At 47.2% G+C, this 21637-nt stretch overlaps 1 protein-coding gene across 1 annotated transcript; it reads right to left on the bottom strand.

The window, feature by feature from the left end:
* Window positions 1–14475: 14475 nt before the first annotated feature.
* MCRIP1 (MAPK regulated corepressor interacting protein 1) lies at window positions 14476–21437 on the bottom strand. The gene is made up of 5 exons (XM_018553624.1): window positions 21318–21437; window positions 19414–19482; window positions 17635–17753; window positions 16150–16251; window positions 14476–14948 (listed from the first exon to the last, which is right to left on the bottom strand). The coding sequence occupies exons 2-5, from the start codon at window positions 19419–19421 to the stop codon at window positions 14884–14886; spliced, it is 294 nt and encodes a 97-aa protein (XP_018409126.1). The 5' UTR covers window positions 19422–19482; window positions 21318–21437; the 3' UTR covers window positions 14476–14883.
* Between the last annotated feature and the right edge of the window lie 200 nt (window positions 21438–21637).

Here is a 21637-nt window from a genome sequence, read left to right as displayed (position 1 = left end):
GATGATTGGCGATATCCCGATCAGACGCTGGGAAAGCTCCGCCCTCCAGCTCCGCCCTCTGTAGTTCTCATTGATTACACAGCACAGAATCATGTGATAAGATGCTGCAGTTCCGCACAGTGGCACTCTGAGAGGTCTACTGGATCTGGCCACAGTGGTTTATAAATAACTTGATTTACATTTTAAATGGCGTTCTTTTAACGAAGTGCGAGATACTTCCTGTATGAAGGAAAGCAGTTGGACGTGTTTGTTTTTGTCTTCCTCAGGGTGTGACCGGCTCTGTGTGTGTGTACCCGTGTCCTGGTCACCTGCGGGCCCTTCTCTGGTGCGACGCTTCGCCATCTGTCTCACGCTTGGCACGGTCTATCGTTCTCCCTCCAATCACATGTTTACTAATGCCTACATTCTCCGACGGCACCGCTTGGCACACCGCAGCATGCTAGATGTTATCTCTAACACCCCTCCTTCTCTGGCAAACACCCCGCGCCTGCCATCAGCACACACCCCGCCACCCGGGCACATGCCAAGCCTCGGCTACCTCCAGGTGTCTTATTTCTTCAGGTTAAAGTGTATCTCTAACCACAACTTTATTTAAGAAAAACATTTGGAAATAGTTTTTTTTTTGTTCCTCTGCCTCATTGGGGAGATCGCCCTCCACTTCCTGTCCTGAGGACCCAACAGAAAGTGTGAGAGAATCTCTCGAAAAGGGAGAGGAAATCAAAAGATAGTCGACTGATTCTTCTGACTTGGCTGAAACTTGACCAGTGTGTGACCCAGATGGGACTGCCACCCAGTTCGGCAAAATTCGATTTTTCAATGGTCCGAAACTTTTTGGCCAATCAGCTGCAGTCACAGTTCAGGTACTGGGACCGCGCCACCGTCAGAATACAATAGCGCATGGAGGAGATTAAATATGAGAACAAATGGTCACTGTATGGCCAACTTTAAACAGTTGTCTTGGCAACAGGTGTCCCCATTGGTGTGTTTTCCTTCTATGCTTGTTCCAGTGACAACCGTAATGGCTCTACACAGCTGCCCGTGGCCGTACAGTGTATGCCCACTGGGCGTATACCCACCATCAGGGATCCCCAGGTGCTGCGTACAACCTCCTATAAAGGCCAATGGCCGTACGCGGATACACACCCAACTTGCGTAAACACGCACATGTGTAACAGCAGAGCATAGCAGTCTGCATTCAGGGTTGTGCGCTTGTATGCATGTGCAGGGCCGCCATTAGAAATCATAGGGCCCCATACAGCCTACATTGCTAGCACCCACCTCCCCCCCTTTCCAAGCTGCCAATGGCATGCTGGTACTTGTGGTCCGACCACAGTTTCACACTAGTGTTATGAATTTATAGTTCTGACATATACCACAGGGCTGCACAGAGAACACATTAGTTTCTGTACAGAGGAGCTTACACTGTAGGGGGACTACAAATCCCAGCAATACATTATACAGCAATCCAGAACAGTATTTGAACTGGACTTAGTAACACACTGGACTCTGGATTTATTAAGGCACTGGACTCAGTACTTAGTAACAACTGGACTCAGTACTTAGTAACGCACTGGACTCAGTACTTAGTAACGCACGGGGCTCAGGTCTTAGACACTATAGTAACGCACTGGATAGACACTATAGATCATGGGTAGGCAACCTTGGCACTCCAGCTGTGGTGAAACTACAACTCCAATCATGCTGCTGCCCCTGGGAGTCATGCCTGTGGTAGCCAGAGTCTTGCAACGCCTCATGGGACTTGTAGTCCGACAAAAGCTGGAGGGCCGACGTTGCCTATCCTTGCTATAGATGCTTCAAGAACCTGTAAAAGCAAAAACAGCAGATCGGTGGTGGTTGATTGAGCCGTTCACAGAGATATAACAAGAACACATGGCCAGCTGGTGACATTAATACACGCTTGTGTAACGTATGTATTAAGAAATGTGGACAGCTGTGTGATTAATACACTCCGCCGGATAAGAAAACCCCCAGAGCCCATGAGATAATCAGTGCCGAGGGTTATAAATATGTAAACATGCCGAGACCTTAGCGGGACAGTAATAGTTATTAATAGTTAAGTAATATCTGTTACACAAGTGTTAACATGTAAAGGGACTTTGGATCAATAGAAGTTCAAGTTTAAACACACAGGGCCATCAAGATAGGAGAGACTGAGCTCTGCTGTCCTCTGCTGGTGACACTGAGAACAAAGCTAGGAGACACTGAGCTCTGCAGCCCTCTGCTGGTGATACTGAGAACACCGCTGTGGCCAAAATGTGTCTTCAACGATACTGTACCTAACATGTGTGGCACAATCATCATTTTCATACGTAGGCACACCCGACTTGTGTTTGCATTAGTATGTGCATGGGGACTTTTAAAAAACAAAAACATTTTGGTTTTTAGATTTATGTTATTTAACTTTAATTTAACTTTTTTTTTACATTTTTTTTTACTTGACTTTATTGCTATCACATAGGGAACTCACAAGCCCCCTATATGATAGCATTTTAGTGGTGACAGGTTTTCTTTAAGGCAAAACAAACGACAAACGCACTCAACAATTTGTTACCAGTTGTACAGTAAGGTGCACACGAAATGGGCTTTGAACAGTAGAACAGTAGAAAGGCATCATGGCACACTCACAAACTAGCATGTAAAACAACTTGTCTCACCACTAAGGACAATGACAGAGGTTTGGATACACGTCTTCTGCAAAGGATGTGTAAGCCGCACTGCCGCGCCAAGGCACCTCTTATAGTGCGGTCCTAACTCTAAACTATGAGAGTCTCCATCTTGGAGCACATGGGGCAGAAGATATCAAATTGGGTGCAGGCTTGTCAGGAGGACGCCCCACCTCCTTAACCCCTTCATGACCAGGGCCGGTCTTAGGGGTGTGCGAGCCGTGCTCTAAACTATGAGAGTCTCCATCTTGGAGCACATGGGGCAGATACACATGAATATCACCACAAGAGAAGTTGTAAATAATATTTTATTGAACTGCATGAATCTTTTAAACCAACAGGAATCTAAATAAATATTTCTTAAATTATATACATCCGAGTCCTTTCTAAACACACTCCATCACAATAGAAATATTGTAAATATTTGTTAAACTAATACAGTGCACGTTAATGCTTTGTGTTAACGCAAATGCATTACCGCAAAGCAGCTCAACGGCTAGGCGCAAGCCTGGCCTAACGGTAAAACTTTTAGTGAAGTGATCCTTTATCTGCGTCCTACTTTTTTAAAATCTTTACTTCCTCCGCCCGTGATGGAGGGTTTGAAGTGAACTCATCTTCTCCGACAGTAAAAAACAAAATCCATAATATAACGCCATGAATGAACGCGTTCTGCGGATTATCGCACTTTAACCCGGTGAAGGGGGGGGTGGGAGGAGACGGTGTCAGGAAAGATTTAATCTTAAATCCTAAACAGCGGGTTTTTCTTCCAGATTAAACGTCAGATTTCCGCTCTCGGTAATGAGCTTAGGCCGATATAAACAATGTTTCAATTGACGGACCAACCGCCCGGCGGGCCGATAGTGGATGCCGCCCTCAGTGGTAATGTCCCTGCAGAACACAATCATCCAAAATTAGGTTATTTTTATTGACTGCATTATCACAATAGAAATATTGTAAATATTTGTTAAACTCATTAATTAGGAGGTGTGGACTCAGGTCGCCTGAGGTGAGGTCTGGGAAGTACCATTACTGGGTGCACTGTATTAGGCATCCCATTTTTTTATTTTTTTTTAATGAATGGACTGGCAACGCACTCTTCAACGGCCCAAAAATCAGACCTGGACCTTCAATGTCAGGAGACCGCAACACAGGGTAACCCAGTGCTGCGCGCCTGTTGCGCTGAGTTGCCATTCAGAATGACTGGCACAGCATTGGACCGCCGCAAGCAGCAAGTGGGGCCATGAGTTGCAGCAAAGCAATAATGTAAATGGGGCTTTATTGCTTTGGGGCAGAGCCACCCAACTTCCTTTGTAAGCCTGCAGATAACAATATTAAAGTGTCTAAACCAGTGGTGCCCATTAGGTCGATCGCGATCTACCAGTCGATCGCAAAGCAAACACTGGTAGATCGCGATCAGCTCAGTGACCTCAGCTCCCTCCCGTGGTGCTAGTGCGGCTGAATGTGTCAGGCGCTGCAAACGGAAAGGGGCGGACACCTCTCCCCGTCTGCAGCGTCGGACACATTCGGCCACACTATCACCAGTGCGGGGTGGGACGCACCTCCCAGTCTGTAGTGTCGGATACACTAGCACTACAGGAGGACAGGACAGCGCACGTGAGAGAAGAGCCGGGAAGTTGCTGCAGTGCAGGTAAGAAAATAAGCCAGGATAAGAGAGAGCATAAACAGGCAGAGGTAAATGTACAGCGGGGAAGCCACCGCTTGTTTTGTACAAGTGATCTCGGCAACATTGTATGCAGCCTGCAGATCTGCCATTCTCCATGGGGGGGTTGGCGGGTAGGGGGGCGCATTGAGGAACCTGTCTTTGGGGCAGCAGGGAAAGTAAATCCGGCCCTGCACATGATGTGTTTCCAGAATTGCTGCCATCTTGTTTAGGGATCGATATGTTGCCCCCTTTTTACTCCCACGCTAATATCCAATTTCCTGTTTACTAATGGCAGAAGTATTGATCGGAAGCTGAGGACACAAAGGTGTAGTACACATAATGCAGAGACAAGAGAGCCGGGCCCCCGGGGGGGACTTCTAATACTTTCCACTCCAAGGCCAGAGATAGGAAACGGCAAAGGAAGACCACTCCAATGTTCTGTAGGGTCATTGACCATAAAGAGAAGGAGACGGGGGTCAGCGTGACAGCCATGCAAATGGCATTTTCAGATGGTGACCAGCAACGGACGTCTATATTTTTGTCAAGTGATATTAAAGTCAAAATGTTTCTAAGCTATTTCAAGTGCTGATGAAATCACTTATAATGGACGCTGCTTCTTGATGTTTAAAACATTTACTTTCCTGTAGAATCACCTGGTCCCCTATAGCACTGGCCTCGATATCCTGTTTTAGGGTGGCTCCTTTTCCCATGCAGGATCCTATGGAGACACCTTTTGTGTGTGTTAGGAAGCTGTGTGTGTCTCCGCAAACACAAAGACACAGCAAGGCAAGACACTTCCCTGCTCCCCTCTCCTCCTTACTTCTTCCTCCCTTTTCCCTTCTCCAAGCTAGTAGATGTAGTCTGCCCTGTACCTTGTGAACTTGTACTGCTCAGGAAGTTCAGGGAAGTGTAGCTAGAAGATTTGGAGCTGTTCAGAAACATCAAGACTGTAAGTGAATGGGCAACAAAGTAAAGAAATCCTTTCCGGAGCAAAAAGGGACCACCAGCACTGGCCTTAGGCAACCTTGGCACTCCTGCTGTGCTGAAACTACAAATCCCATTCATGCCTGTGGCTGTCAGAGTCTTGCAATGCCTCATGTGACTTGTAGTTCCACAACAGCTGGAGCGCTGAGGTTGCCTATCCCTGGTTTAAGCAATCATTTTCTGCATATTAATTCTTCCATGCTCTGTAATTGGAAGGGTAGCGGAGTTGTGCCAGTTGCTTACATACTTTGTACTATAAGGTGCCCCTCTTCCTCATCTCAGAACACTGGGAGGTATGGTTATGGGGTAACAGCCATTTCCCAATGGTGCGTTGTCGCCCTGTCACATACTCCGCTGGTGGAGATTACAAGCGGCCATGCCAACACACCTAGCCCAGGAATGGTCCTAGTATTTTATGAAAAAAGCAAAAAACATGGCAGCTGCTTATGATACCCAGAGCAATATGTCACCTAGTTCAGGTTTATATCTACATTGTTAGGACTATATCTGTCCTTCCACCCATTCCAGAATCCATGCTGGAAGCCCAAGGCAGAAACTGGGCTGTTATTTGATGGGTCGGAGTCTTGTTACAGCTGAAAATCCTGATTAAGCTGCATTAGTTGACCATAAAGTAATCATTGCGGCCTCTTTGTCATCTCCTGATTGCATTTGCGGTAAATAAATGAATCAATTCCCTGGAGGAACATTGAACTCAGGTGATCAGACATAGGAGCCGCCGGCTCCCACCAAGGCACGTACACCATGACATGAGATATGGCACTCTGTACTACTCATAGCGCAAGGAAGGATGGAAGCCACGGAGAATGGACCATATTAATGATTCCTGACAAGCCATATTTGACTTCAATGAGTTGGGCAGTGAAGTGGCTCAGTGGTCAGCACATGAACCTTGCAGAACGGGGTCCTTGGATTGAATCCCAACTAGGACACTAGCTGCATGGAGTTTACATGTCATACCTATGCTTGTGTGGGTTTCTTCCCAAGACATGCTGGAAGGTTGATTGGCCCTAGTATGAGATAATGTTCTTGGAAGGCTGATTGGCCCTAGTATGAGATAAGTTTTGGAAGGTTGATTGACACTAGTATGAGATAAGGTCCTTGGAAGGTTGATTGGCCCTAGTATGAGATATGGTCCTTGGAAGGTTGATTGGCCCTAGTATGAGATAGGGTCCTTGGAAGGCTGATTGGCCCTATTATGAGATAAGGTCCTTGGAAGGTTGATTGGTCCTAGTATGAGATAAGGACATTGGAAGTTTGATTGACACTAGTATGAGATAAGATCCTTGGAAGGTTGATTGGTCCTAGTATGAGATAAGGTCCTTGGAAGGTTGAGTGGCCCTGGTATGAGATAAGGTCTTGGAAGGTGGATGGCCATAGTATAAGATAAGGTCCTTGGAAGGTTGATTGGCCCTAGTATGAGATAATGACATTGGAATGTTGATTGGCCCTAGTATGAGATAAAGTCCTTGGAAGGTTGATTGGTCCTAATATGAAATACGGTCCTTGGAAAGTTGATTGGCCCTAGTATGAGATAAGGACATTGGATGGTTGATTGGCCCTAGTATGAGATAAGACAATTGGAAGGATGAATGGTCCTAGTATGAGATATGGTCCTTAAAAGGTTGATTGCCCTAGTATGAGATAAGGACATTGGAAGGTTGATTGGTCCTAATATGAGATAAGGTCCTTGGAAGGGTGATTGGCCCTAGTATGATATACCGTCCTTGGAAGGTTGATTGGTCCTAATATGAAATACGGTCCTTGGAAAGTTGAGTGGCCCTAATATGAGATAAGGTCTTTGAAAGGCTGATTGGCCCTAAAATGAGATAAGGTCCTTGGAAGATTGATTGGCCCTAGTCTATGATAGGGACCATAGATTGTAAGCTCTTTAAGGGCAGGGACTGATGTGAATGTAAATTCTTGGTGCTGTACGTACATTTTTGGAGCGATATAAATACCTGTAATAAATGAGCCGTGCTTTCAAAGGGTCAGTCCCTTTAAAATTCCAGTTCTGGGTGGAAGGTGGTGAATTAAGTCAAGCCAGCTTTCCAATTTTCTTAGGTTACTATGATTTGGGTTCTCAGCTCCGCCCACTGCAGCCAATAAGATGTCTCAGAACACTCCGCCCACATCATCCAATCAGATTCCTGTATACTATAGTCAGATCAGATAAACATTGATTCTGATTGTGCTCTGTAAGTCAGTGCACACAAAGTGCTCTTTCCACTGTTATACAGGTTGTTTCAGTGTATGTTCTGATATTTGAGCTCCATCTGGTGGATGATTTGTCAAATTCCAACCATGCAGACGCTTCAAAGTGCAATTCTCTTTCAGCCGTATTTGGCATGTTTAAATGCTGAACTCTGAGCACCAAAACTGTAAGTGAAATATAATCCTCAATAGCCACTTTGTGTGCACCAAAAGCCTTTGTAAATCCAGAACTTACCTTGTAAAAGTAGTGGTGACATCATCACTGTGCTGTACATAGAGCAGAGCTGTGCAAGGGGCCTAGCAGGCCCCACCCACTGTAAGAAACTACAGGAGGGGGCGGAGACAAGACCAGTCACCTTGTATAAGGAGAGAGAGCAGCAGTGACTGGTCTTTATTAGAGGAGGGGGGCGGAGACATGACCAGTCACCCTGCACAAGGAGAGAGAGCAGCAGTGAGTGGTCTTTATTACAGGAGGGGGTGGAGACAAGACCAGTCACCCTGCACAAGGAGAGAGAGCAGCAGTGACCGGTCTTTATTAGAGGAGGGGGGCGGAGAAAAGACCAGTCACCCTGCACAAGGAGAGAGAGCAGCAGTGAGTGGTCTTTATTACAGGAGGGGGTGGAGACAAGACCAGTCACCCTGCACAAGGAGAGAGAGCAGGAGTCACCGGTCTTTATTATATGGCAGGATTGTGAATTTAAGTGTCCAGATACAGCTTTATTCAATATATGGTTAAGGGGACAGTATAGGAATAGTCTATAGCAGTGGTAGCCAAACTTCAGCCCTCCAGCTGTGGTGAAACTACACATCCCATGAGGCATTGCAAGACTCTGTCAGCCACAGGCATGACTTCCAGAGACAGGTGCATGATGGAATTTGTAGATTCACCACAGCTGGAGGGCCAGAGTGTGGCTACCCCTGGCCTATAGGATAATAGGAAAGAACTAGGTACTAGGACGCAGGTAGGTGCACCATAACAACCAATGACAATGGAGTTGCCAGCATCCTAGCAACCAATGACGCCGTGCAGCCCACACAGTGTCACTGACTGCTAAGATGCTGGAGGCCCCAAAGCATCATAGGTCGTTATGGTGCGTCTGTCTGTATCCTAGCAACCAATGCAGCCACCAGTGAACCCATGATGCTGAGCAGGTTGTAGAGCATCATTGGATGCTAGGACACAGACAGAAGTTTGGCAGGGTGGGCAGGCTGGCCTAATCATTTGCTTGCTCAGCAAGCAGCTCAAACTCATGATGATCTACCCGAACCCAAAGCTCACCCCTAGGCCTCTAGAAACGGCCGGCACGTACAGCTCCGTGCTGCTTGTGATTAGCTCCCGGGAAGGACAGGTGCTGCGTATGATTAGTACGCAGCCCCTGTCCTTCTCTATGGGAATACGCAGCCGTACAACGCCATACGCTCACCTCAAGTGCAGGTCCGTACAGGTGTGGGTGTCCCGGCTCGGACGCAGACAGGATCCATCCCGTCAGCGTACGAGTACAGACACCCGCACGGACGTGAAGGGCGTGTGAGCGTAGGGCGGCCTACTCCCATAGAGAAGGGCGGGGGCTGCGTACTAATCACACGCATCACCTGTCCTTCCCGGGAGCTGCCCGATACGGCCGTGCACGCCGCACGGAGCAGTACATGCCGGCCGATTTCAATGTGAATGAGGCCCTACTGGTGACCATTTTTAGAGCCGTCACCCGCGCAAAAGTTGAGGGGAAATCCTCCAGTGGGGACATCTACTCTAGTGACAACTCTCCATTTGAAGATATTTCCTGTTGCGTCTCCAGGACAGGAAATTAAGCTGGCAGTATTTAAACCTTCCAAAAACACCTAAAATAAAAAAAATGCTTTTAAAAATGGAAGAAACAGAAGGACAGGACACCTGGGTGCACATTTTTTCTTTATTTGTAGTATTGACATGGTGGATTTGGCACTGCCTGTGACTTTCTTCCAGGGCTCAGTCCCTATCAGTAAGCAATGTAAGTCAACAAGCTCCAGGATCTATTTTTGACTTTCTTATTTGACATTATTTCAATATCAAGTAATGAGCTCACACTTTCGTACCAGGAATTCCTAGCGATCTGGGTGACGATGCCAAGAGACTCGTTTTTTTCCCCCTGCTTGTGCCAGGCAACGCGCTTATGTTTAAGTACAAGCTGATCTGGCTGAAGGGTTGAGCAATCTTCCCAGCCAGGGTTTAGTACATTCCAGAGGTGACACACCATCAATACTATCATGTGCTGCACCCGCGACAAGCACACGTGGGGACACTGCTTGTTCACACAGGGCTTGCTGGAAGAGAATTTGTTGGAGTGCCACCATACAGGCAAGGCTAAAATAACAAAGTGGATCTGAACCCAAGCACAGATATGTAATAGATTGCCACTTGCCAGTCCTTAGATGTGGTGGCTGCATTAGCTTTCTATTTTTCACCTGGTGATCCTGCCAGTAACACCCTTCATGCCTAGGGATGAAGCCGGGTCAAACATGAGCTCCTATAAACAAGAAAGTACCACTGGCACCTCCACCCAATCAACTGCTGGCTGGTCATTCCCTGCCCCACAGTTGCATGTAAACAAAGGGGCGGGATGTTTGTGCTGACATCATTGACCTCATATGGCCACTTAGCCATAAATGGTATATGTAGCCAAATAAGGTCAATGACCTCACTGCATCCTCTTTGCATACGTCAAGCTGCAGGCGGGGATTTCCCAACCAGCAGCTGATTGGGCGGCATGGAAGGAGCTTCTTCTGGGTTCAGAGGAGCTCAGGTTTGGTCTGAACCAAAGCTGATCCCTATTGCTGCCCTTGGGTGACAACTCTCACTGTACTGTATCTATTTAGATGCAGTGTTGTCACTCTAGGACAGGCAGTGTTGTCACTCTAGGACAGGCCTGCAGAACACATCTCCCCCTCTCCTCAACTCCATTACATATTAGGGAGATGTTCTGTAGCCCACAAACAGAACCAGGAACAATGCAAGATCAACAGGTGTATTTATGCACTCGCCAAATATAACAAAATGGTTTCTTTAACAGACGTCCTCACTTCTATGGAAACCTCCATTAGACATCATCGGTTCCTTAGACTGCTGGAGTGAAGGGCTGAAGAGGCTGCAGGGACTGGTCAAGCAGCCCGGAGGGAGCAGGCGGAAGCAGGGATCAGGTAAGTCAATTTGCAGACTTGCTAAGAATTCTCTTCTTGGGGCCCAGTGCAGGAACAATTTTCTCATTTGGGTCCTCACATTAAAAAGTTAAAGATCCCCTGTAATAAAAGGAGACAGCAAGACCAGTAGAGGCTTCCATTCCCCACCACGTTAATGTCTCCCTACCTGTATTATTCTTATGGTGACCATATTAAACGTCATAACCAAATACCATCACCCGATATTCCACTACAAATGACGATCTTAACAAATACAATCCCACTAAAAGGTTTTCAGGGTCAAACCAGTCACCAGTGGGTAATATAGGGGTTTGGGGGACTTTCACTGCACGATGTAAACCAACAACAGAGCCCGGGCACGTCAAAACTCAGGAAGTTTGCAAGGAGTGCGTTGTTAGTTCACCTTTTCATTTCCTTAAAAAAAAGGAATGCACCAATACCAGTATCAGTGCTGATACCGAGTATTTTGGCGAGTACTCATACTCCACCAAATGCTCCCAATACCAGAACTTTACAAAGTCGGGCGGTGAGTCATTACATGCCACCCGGCTTCCTGATTTGCTGGGAAGCCGACTCCATGCTCCCTCGTCACAAAGTGCGAGCATTGAGCCAGCTTCCTGATTGGCCAGAAAGCCGGCAGCCATTTAATGACTCGACACCCAGCTTCCTAATTTGGTCGAGAAGCTGGCCAATCAGGAAGCCAGGCGGTGAGTCATTAACCCCCCCAGCTTCCTGATTGGCCAGAAAGCCGGCAGCAATGTAATGACTCGACACCCAGCTTCCTAATTTGGTCGAGAAGCTGGCCAATCAGGAAGCCAGGTGGTGAGACATTAACCCCCCCCAGCTTCCTGATTGGCCAGAAAGCCGGCAGCAATGCAATGACTCGACGCCCAGCTTCCTAATTTGGTCGAGAAGCTGGCCAATCAGGAAGCCAGGCAGCGAGTCATTACCAAACCCCCCCCCCCCGCCTCGCTGATTGGACAGAAAGCCAGCCCCATGCTTTCCTCCTCACCTAAACAGGAAGCCGGGTGGTGGGTCATTACACACTGCCTGGCTTGCTTAATGGGACTTCCAATACTGGTATTCGGAATGGGCGAGTACCTAAAAAAAAAAAAGAAAATATCGGCACTCGTACTCAATACCGAAAAACCGGCATCGGTGCGTCCCTACTTTTAATACACTAATAATATTTTTAAAAAGCACAATTGTTTCAATATAGTGCACCATAATGTGCAGCCTGTGCGTTGTAGTGCACTGCAGTGTGGGTGTGTTGCTTGCTGCTGTATAAAAATGGCACAACACACAGTAATGCACAAACCATGTTATCGTAGCGCAATGCAAATAGGCCCTTGGACATAAATTGTAGTGGGCAGGACATAAAACACTTGTCTATGATGGTTTATCTGTACTGTGTAGTTTAGACCTTAGACATGTATTTAAACTGCTTGCCATTATTACCTGAAATCCTTTTCTAAAAATATTTTTAAGAGGTTTAATGACAAAACCCGACACACGTGCCCCTCTACACTTCTGACCGGGAAGGGGGGTCTCCCTGCTCAGAATAGTCAATTCAGCAGTACTATTGCGCATCTCCACAGGTAAAACACCACTTTGCTGCAAACTGCACATCAGAGCCAGCACTGGAAAACGTTTTCAAAAGTGGACATTGTCATACCAAAGAATGCTGAACTGCAAGGAGAAGAAATAAAATAACCTTGTGTTGAGGTAAATGCTCATTTTTGCCAGCGCTCAATTCTTCTCTTCAATGCTGCAGCTTACGCACAAGCCCGCGTCGTCCTCACCTACAATACGGGACTACTGATCCTCCATTGTACTTGAAGAAGTCAGAGCTGCCACTGCCAGGGTATTTTCCCTTTTCTCCAGAGCGCAGCTTTAAAAGCTGAATTCTAGGCAGAGTTATAGATTTTTTTTAATGTTTAAAGTACTTGAATTTGACTTGGTATCAGAATCTTGTAATCCTCTGCACAGTAGAACTATAGGAGAGGGAGGCGGTAGCATTGGGAGCCAGTCAGGTGAGCTGAAGTGTACATGTGCTCACAAAGGAACACACTAACGCTGGGTTCACACCTTAGCGTATTGGAAACTCGCGTTTGCCGCGATTTGCGGTAAAAGAAACGCGCGGCAAACGCGAGTTTCCGAGGGGGTATCCGGCTGTATCCTTATGGATACGCGTGGTAATACGCCCCAAAGAAGCCCCTGTACTTTTTGGGGCGTATGGCGTTTTAACGCGCGGTAAACCACGCAGTAGAGAACCATGCCCATAGGCAAACATGGGTTTTCACCTGTTTCGCGTTTTACCGCGCGGTAAAACGCTCAGGTGTGAACCGGGCCTTACAGACAAAAGAAAGGTGGGTGATAGCTCATCAATTCATTGCTGTACCTTCCCTGTTCAATCCCAGGATGGGGCAGGGAGATGACCAGGCTGTATTGCCAAACAAATATCAGGCCACTGACCTAGCTCTTACAGCTTGCAAAGCTGTGTAAATCTCAAGACTGGATGGACAGAAGTGCAAATCATTTGGCAGGTAAAAGAAAATCTCTAAACTGAGGATAGAGCTGTGTACCCGGGGTTCATCTTTTTAACCATTGAAAACTGTAAATACTCAATTTTCCAGCGTGACTTATGTCTTTCCTCTTCAAAATGTGTTGAAGACCCTCTGGAAGGTCACCTTTATTACAGAATAATAAAGGAGTGCCATTGCTGCACTCCATTATTTTAGAATAGCATTGGCAGCCTTCATGATTGTCCCATGGAAGGTTTCCTTTAAGCAAGTGTTAGTTTTGAGCAATGACCCCCCCCCCAGGTGCCTGCACATACCTCTACTGGTACATCAAGTGCCCTGAGGAACCCTAAACCTGTGACACTCACGTATACAAATCTAGACTTTTTGCTAAGGTGGTCGTGGTCTTGTCCACCTCCTCCTGCGGGGAATGGAGGCTGCCTGCCAATAGGTAGACGGGCATATTGCAAAAGAAGCTTCTTTATTGAGCAATAAAATCAACTACACAGGAGATTACAACAGACTTCTAACATGTTTCATGCACACAGACCAAGTCCCTCAGCTCATTTCCTGTGTAATTGATTTAATAGATCAATAAAAAGGCAGCTTTTGGAATATCACAGTCCACTTTTTCTGCAACTGTATTACCAGTGGAAGCTCCTGTGGCGAGCAAGCATGGACCGACCGGGATCAACACTATGGTTTATTGTTACGGACAACCAATAGGAAGATGCAGAAGTATGATGGAGTTCAGCACGTGACTTTCTTGGTCAAAGTCAATGTTTGCATGCCAGAGCACCCAAGGTTTAAGGCAGGGGTAGGCAACCTTGGCCCCCCCAGCTGTGGCACAACTACAAATCCCACAAGGCATAGCAAGATTCTGACAGTAGTTTCAGCACAGTGGGCATTCCTGGGTTGCCTACCCCTGATCTAAGGGCTATTGAACCGCTCAGGGCACTGATCCAAAAGCTATGAATTTAGGCTGCTTGTTCACACCAGTATAGGAAACAATTACTTTAAAACAATGAATTATATTAACCCAACATGTGCTATCATGCCTAATAAAAATGAATTGCACTGTCCGGTCTGTATACTCACATTGCTTTGCCGCCCCTTGTCAGTCATCCACCCCTTAGTACACTGGAAGGCCTCCTTTTTTTAATCTTTAATAGAAGGATTAGTCTGGATGGTATTGCAGGACAACAGCTGAACACGGTATGATGAGCCATTTAATAGCCGGTTGACCTATGGAGCTTTGATGCTGGGATTGAACATGAACCCAGCTACCACATAAATATATACCACCCTCAAAGTCAAAATCTCAGCTGGTTAAATAAGGATTAAAAAGAGGAGCTTTAACTCATCAGATTTTGGGCATCAGACGCACGAGGTAAAAGGGAAGGGACAAACGGAGGTATAGGGAGTGAGTTTTCTCTTCTTACTGGGGAAGGGGAGATGGGGAAAGGGGGGGTGGATGAATGGGGCGCAGAAAACCTCTGCCTAGTCCACACAGTACAGTCTCAAAGAAGCTTCGTTATGTCAGTAATGGACGACCAAATGGAAAAAGGATGAAGGCGAGTCCCAATTGTGCCAGTTGGTAAAAGTCGAGCATCTGTATAGAAAATTATGACTTCTTGGGGTCCTGTGTGCTTCTCCTCTTCAGGTCATTGAGATCAACTGGTTTGAAGGCTGAGAAGGAACAGAAAAGAAATCAATTAAATTGGTTAACAGATGTGCATATGCCATAACCAGAAAAAGCAATACCAATGTATTCTCCTGGCTACAATGGAGATCCATGCTCTTTTATGGGATAGTAATAGCTATTTTCTATTTGTCTTATTCATATAACAAAGTGTTAGAGAGGACAATAATCCATTCACATCGGGTCCTACCATTGCACAAGCTTACCTATCTAATCTCCCTATTAAACCCATACTGGAATGCATTCACAGGGGAGCAGATTGGGTGGACCTGAAATCTTTTTAAAAGAAAATAATCATAAACCCATGCAAATAACTAATCAATGAGTCTCAGGAGGGGGCAGGATCAAGCTCATGTTTTACAAGAAAAGGCATGATTAAAGCTGAACTCCAGGCAAAGAAAGAAAAAACATGTAACTATATTCCTCAATAGCCACAAAGGATAGAAATCCACTTTTTGTACACCAAACATCTTTAAAAAAAACAGTTTTCACCTTGTAAAAGTAGTGATGACATCATCACTATGCTGCACATAGCCTGTGCAGAAAGCAGTGTTATAGGAGGGGCCCAACAGGCTCCACCCACCACAGGATGTCTGCAGAAAACTAGGAGTGGGTGGATACAAGACCAGTCACCCTGCACAAAGAGAGAGAGCAGCAGTGAGCGCTCTTTATTACAGGAGGGGGCTACCCCCGCACTGCAAGGGTCAAGTGCTTGTTTTGTCTAGGAGACACCATTAAACCTGCTTTACTTACCTCATCTTCTGTCTTTCCCGGTTGCTAGACTGGTCTCCGAAGCCTCTTCTCCCACTTGTACCAGTGGTCTAAGTGCCGTTGATATCGTCACATCTTATGCAGGTCCACTGAAGGACATTCCAACGTCCGGGGCGAAGGTGGGAAAGCAGTAAGCGCTGACCACTACGGGAGCCAGGATCAAGTAATTAAACAGCTTTTATTTGAGTCCCCCAGAAAAAAACGAGCACTTAACCCTTGCAGTGCGGGGGTTCCCACACTGCAAGGGTAGATTTTTTTTCTTTTCCCAGAGATGGGCTTAAAGACAAGTTCCCTTTAACTGCACTCTGTTATAAAACTGCATTCATGTCCATTCTAAGCAGCTGAGGGCATAGAACTATGCAGATGAATATACATCAAAACGTATAACTTGAGATACCACAAAAGAGCAGGACTTACATTTCAGGTTGTTGCTTGGCTGCTTCTCCACGTACTCTTCCACAAATCCACGGTCCCCACCAGACATTTGGTTTCTCAGGTCCCGCTCCACACTCTGCCATGCTGACAAGGCACAAGGAATATAAAGTAATGCATGACTGGTTATCACTAAAGCCCTGTACACAATCGTCAAAGCGAGGCACCCCTTGGGCCAGGCAGGGTGTGCTCAGAATGTTTAGGTTATTTCTGCCCAATGCAGCAGGCCCATTCACTTACTACAAAAGTATTTCAAAGCTCAGAGGAAGATGTCCCACAGATAGACAAACCAGATGTGGCCCATGTGTACAACCCCATAGGATTACCATAGAACTACATGGCCTACAATAAGACAGTTATGGTAAAATGATATGCTGGGGCACCTTAAAAGGAGAACTATGAGGTGAGTGCTTTTCACTCACCTCATAGTTCTAGCCGACCTGTGACAATGATACTGTCACAGGTCGGCTGAGTAGATCGGGAGGTGAGCGAACACATACCGGGGGTTCGCTCACCTCTCGATCCTGTCACGGCTCTCTGCCGTGACAGGGGGAGGGGCTGGATTCCCCTCTCCCTGCTCCGATCTGCCAGCGCTGACTGGCGGATCGGACGGGAGAGGGGGCGGGTACAGCTGGCTCTGCCTCTAGATAGGCAGAGCCAGCTGTCACTCACGCAGCTGGGCGGATCCCGTCGTCTAAGTCGGGATCCGCTCCGGCTGCGACGTCTCAGTATACCGCGAGCTGTAGTTCGCGGTATACTGAGCTTAGGGTAACGAGAGGACGCTAGTTTGTATCCTCCCGTTACCCTAAGGAGAACTATGGGGAAAAACACTGACCCCATAGTTCTCCTTTAAGGGACTACTCACTGCCCTTATATACTTAAATCCCCCCCCGACCCCTAAAGGAATTACACATTTCTCTTTTTATTGGATAATCTATCATTTCAAGTCTGTTATGCCCCTTTCATACGGGCAGTTCGCCTGTCAGTTTTTCAGGCAGACCCGATTGAATGCCCAACTTAAGTCTATGGGCAGCCGGATCTAAATGGAAAGGTGTCCGTTTACATCCAGTTGCTCCCGGCTGTGGCCAGGTCCAGAAGAACAAACAGAACAGTGTTCCGTTTCATCTGACCCGATTCTTCCAGATCGGGGGTAATCTAATGTAAACCAACACGTCCATTTACATCCTATTCCCCATAGACTGACATGGGGTCCGGTCATTTAAGTTTTTACCTTCATTGCAAGATAGAGGAAATATTCGGACAGACATAAATGTCAGACCGGTGACATCCGATCTGTACCACTCCGATCAGAAGGGGATCCATGCACGGATCTCCTCCCAGTCAGAGTGTGTGAAAGGGGCCTTATTCTCAGGTAATTGTCATACATGGGAGCTGATGCGCTCTCATTCTACTTTTCCCAGTCTGCTATAAAAGTAAAAAGTTGACAAGGTGCCACTAATGGGCTCTCACCTTCGTAAATGAAACGTACATTCTCCTCATGAGCTGGTGTGAATATGTCGCTGCTGCTTGGAGAGCGCGTGCTGCTTGTGGGGCGCTTGCCGTTATAAACTACACGGGACACCGGAGAGCTAACATTTAAAAAAAAGAAAAAAAAAAAACAACTCTTTTTTTTAGACAATGGCAAGCAGCATACAAACACCTGACCTAAAAAAAAACTTTTTTTACAACTTCACTGTGTATTCCAATGACCACATGGTGCAACATCCCGACATTGTTAGCCAACAGTTGTTAAAAGCAATCTGTCACTTTGCACCTTCAGAGCAAAACAACAGGTTCTCTTGATAGGTTTCCACCCTCCCCTCCTGTTCTGATACTTACCTTTGCCGTGCTGCCCTGACGGTCTGTTCATCTGTTGGGAATACCCAGTACCTCTAGGTGTGGGGGAGCATGTAACTTTCCTTCCTCTCAGTATGCAGTGCTGTTGCCTGATAAGCCAGCCCCACATGGGGAAAGGGAGAAGGAAATAACCCTGTGTAAGCTCCGATACAGAGCTTACAGGTAGATTAGATTTAGCACTCCAGTAAGGGCAACAGTGTGAGTGGGTGGGGGACCTACCAAGAGAACCTGTCTCTTTACCTTGTCTTGGGCAAAGCGATAGATTAAAAGAAAACTATGGGGTAACATTTTTATCCCATAGTTCTCTTTAGGGTCACGTGAGGACATATACTAGAATCCTCCTGTGACCCAAAGCTCAGTATATAGCGAGCTATTGCCCACTATATGCTGAAAGCGCTGCAGCCGGGACGGACCCAACCATACTGTCGAGATCCACCCAGCTGGCTGATCGGCAGAGGCGCCGCAAAATCTCTTTCTAATCTCCTAGGCTGCTCTATTTCCCTCAATAAGTTGTCCACAAGCGCAGATCAACAGATTTTACAATCTAGAGGCAAAACCAGCTAAGCCCGCCTCTTCTCCCATCTGTTCCTCCAGTCAGCGGTGGAGGATCAGAGAGGGGGGGAGATCCCTGCGGGGAGCGGTGGCTGACCGTCATCGCTCTCTGCAGGGAGATGATCGGAAAGTGACGGTATGTGTTCGCTCACTTCCCGACCTATAGGGTTGACGTGTGACAGTTTCAATGTGACACGTCGGCTCTAACTATGAGGGCGGGTAGAAATCACTCACTTCATAGTTCTCCTTTAACTTTAAATCCATATACTTGAAAAACAACTTTATTCAGGTGCCTTGTCAGAAAGACAAGCAGGATCCCCCTCACCAGATCACCTCTAAAAGGTGCCCATACACTGCACGATTCTCGTACGAGAATCTCGGGAAATCCCGCGATCGTACGAGAATCGTGCAGTGTATGGAAGGCGTGCGACCGTTTCTAATGTACGGTCGCACGTCTTTTGTATATCGAGCATGTTGGAAAACCAGTCGAGAATCGTACGATTTTCGGCTGGCTTTTAACATGATCGAGAGATCACTGCCGAACGGGCCGGTGTGCGCACGCGCACACTGCCCGTTCAGCATTGCAGTCATCGAAAGCCCGCTCCTCAGGGGGGCAGGCTGGCGATGATCGCAGGTACGATCTGCCTGTCCAAGATGGGCAGATCGTACGTTTTTTTAAGTACTTTACAACCCTCGCAAGACAAAAGTCTTGCGAGGGTTGTAGAGTGTATGGGCACCTTAAGACTCTGCACCACTTGCAGCTAAGACATGCAAACAAATATATGACAATACCAACAATAACCTGTCAGGAGAGGTTAGATAGCTCATCATTATTCTCACCTGGTCATTGCTGGTCTGTCAGAGGAAATGCCAGGAAAATTATTGTCCTGGAAAATCTAACAGGAGAAGCTAAGAAGAGAGATAAAAAAAAAAAAAGTCAGATACTTAACAGAATCCATACATCACATACAGAAAGACAGCCAGCTCATACACACAGCACTGTGGGACAGCAAGGAGAGATCACTGTCCCCAAACTGTACATGCAACACTAGAGGCCTGGGCCTGACAAATCCTAGAAGAGCGACCTAAATCCTAGAAGAGCGACCGATCCTGATCCTCAGAGCCGGCTTGCTCTTAGACGACCCTTACAGCCTCTCTCCCCCTCCGCTGCAGCGGTGTAAGGATCCTGGAGTCATCATAAATGTATAGGATGTGAGGATGCCGAGGGATATTCCATCGCTGGAGGGGACAGGTTTCAGGGAGCACTGTAACTGACTTGAACAGGCTGTCTGTTACAGCGCTTCCTGAAACCTGTCCCTTAGCGTCCTCATGTCCTATACATGTACAGGACATGATGACTCAAGGATCCTTAGACCGCTGGAGCGGAAGGGGAGTGAGGCTTCAGGGATTGCTCCAAGAACAAGCCGGCTCTGAGGATCAGGCGAGTATAACTTTGTTATTTTGGGTCCCCCAACCCCCTCCCTGCACTCAGGGATTTCAGTCTGTATGCATACGTGGCTGTACACAAGTATCGGCAGACAGAATCTGGAGCAGCTGCAAATGGCAACCAATCAGCTTCTAGCTTTCATTTTCAAAGCTTAACTGAACAAGCTGAAGAGAGAAGCTGATTGGTTACTTTGCACAGCTGCTCCGGATTCTGTAAATTCCCCCCATAAAACTCCAAGTTATGGAAAGGTGAACCCTTGCTGCGGGGCTACTCCTGCACTGCAAGGGTTAACTGCTTCCTGTTCCCTAGGGGCGATCATAAAGAAGACTCACCTGATCCTCAGGACTGCGACAGTGACCACTCACCTACCTCCCCCTCATCTCTGGCTGTGGTGTGTCTCTCGGCATCCTCAAATCTAATACAGATGAATGGGTTGTATTAGATGTAATGACGTCAGAGGTCCTTAGACCACCAGAGCCTGGGAAGGAGAGGGCCGCAGGAACGGGTCTAGCAGCCAGGCGGGAGAGAGCATCAGATGAGTATATGTGCTTTATTTTCATCCCAAGACCATAACATTTATCCATTGCAGTGCGGGGGTAGAAGATGTAAAAATTGTTCTGGTCCACGTACAGGTGTGAGAGCCGAGTCCCAGGCGCCATTTTAAATGGCAACCAGATTCAGAGTCTCTCCACAGACCAGACCCTCCCCACTGCATGCAAGGCAATGTAGAAAGGGAATAAATGCCTCCTACAGCAATACACACACATACACCTTGAGTGTTACCATTCTGCTGCGGTACATAGAAGTCACACTGTTCTGATATCATTTCCATCAGTAGAATTTGCTGAATATATTTTTGGGTGAATATACCGGGCTGCGCAAATCAAAATAAACACTGCTTTGGGTAAAATGACAGAAAATCCAGCCTTCATCTCTGCAGCCTCACCTTTGTGATTGCTCTGCACAACAGCAACACTGCTGCTCCAGGTTTCCATCCCCTCTTAGCGAAGCCATTTGGCTATACTGCCCATAGCAACCCATCAGGTGTCCCCTCTTGGTAACCTGGGCCAGTGATGTAGTTGGTTGCTATGGGCAACAAGCTCGCTACTTGCAAAGGACCCATAAACACCGGCTTAGGGCCCCCCCTACACACAGCAAAGAACACAAAACCCACACAGAGGCCCCCTTCCTCCCCGCCTATAGCTTCCGCGCATACTACCGAGCACCACCAGGGACTCCCCGGGGACTAGGCAACCGCCATCTTCCGGTTTACTGGCCGCTACTTCCGGCACCTTACCACTGTTGCTATTTCTCCGGTTCCCAGCTGGCAGGCCCGGAGAGGAAGTGACGTCACCTCAGGCGCGCCCGCGGGAATCCGTGCAACGAGCGCGCGCACCCGAAGGGATTTGCACATGTGACGTCATGACGTCCGGAGCTGGAGAAATGTGGAACAGGATCCCGGTCAGGTGGGTGGAGTTATGTAGTGCCAGTCATCTCTATAGGGAGGGCGCAGTATGTGCCGTCCTGACTCTTAGTTACCAGCTGGCTGTCTTATACGGACATGTCAGAGGACGTTTTGCTTTATTCATGAGTAGTTTTTCCAGGGCGATATATGTT

The sequence above is a fragment of the Nanorana parkeri genome, unplaced genomic scaffold (assembly GCF_000935625.1).
Source record: "Nanorana parkeri isolate BGI_ZX_2015 unplaced genomic scaffold, ASM93562v1 scaffold126, whole genome shotgun sequence".
NCBI classification, from domain to species: Eukaryota; Metazoa; Chordata; class Amphibia; order Anura; family Dicroglossidae; genus Nanorana; species Nanorana parkeri.
Note: the sequence above shows the minus strand (reverse complement) of the source record. Positions and strands in the feature narration are given on the sequence as shown.

Bases quoted from the DNA above. Each gene is read 5' to 3' on its own strand.
- MCRIP1 (XM_018553624.1), bottom strand. The intron at 16,252-17,634 runs GTGAGAGCCCAT...GTGCCTTGTCAG, and splicing joins TGTACGTTTCATTTACGAAG to CATGGCAGAGTGTGGAGCGG. The intron at 14,949-16,149 runs GTAAGTCCTGCT...GTTCCTTCTCAG, and splicing joins GCCAAGCAACAACCTGAAAT to CCTTCAAACCAGTTGATCTC.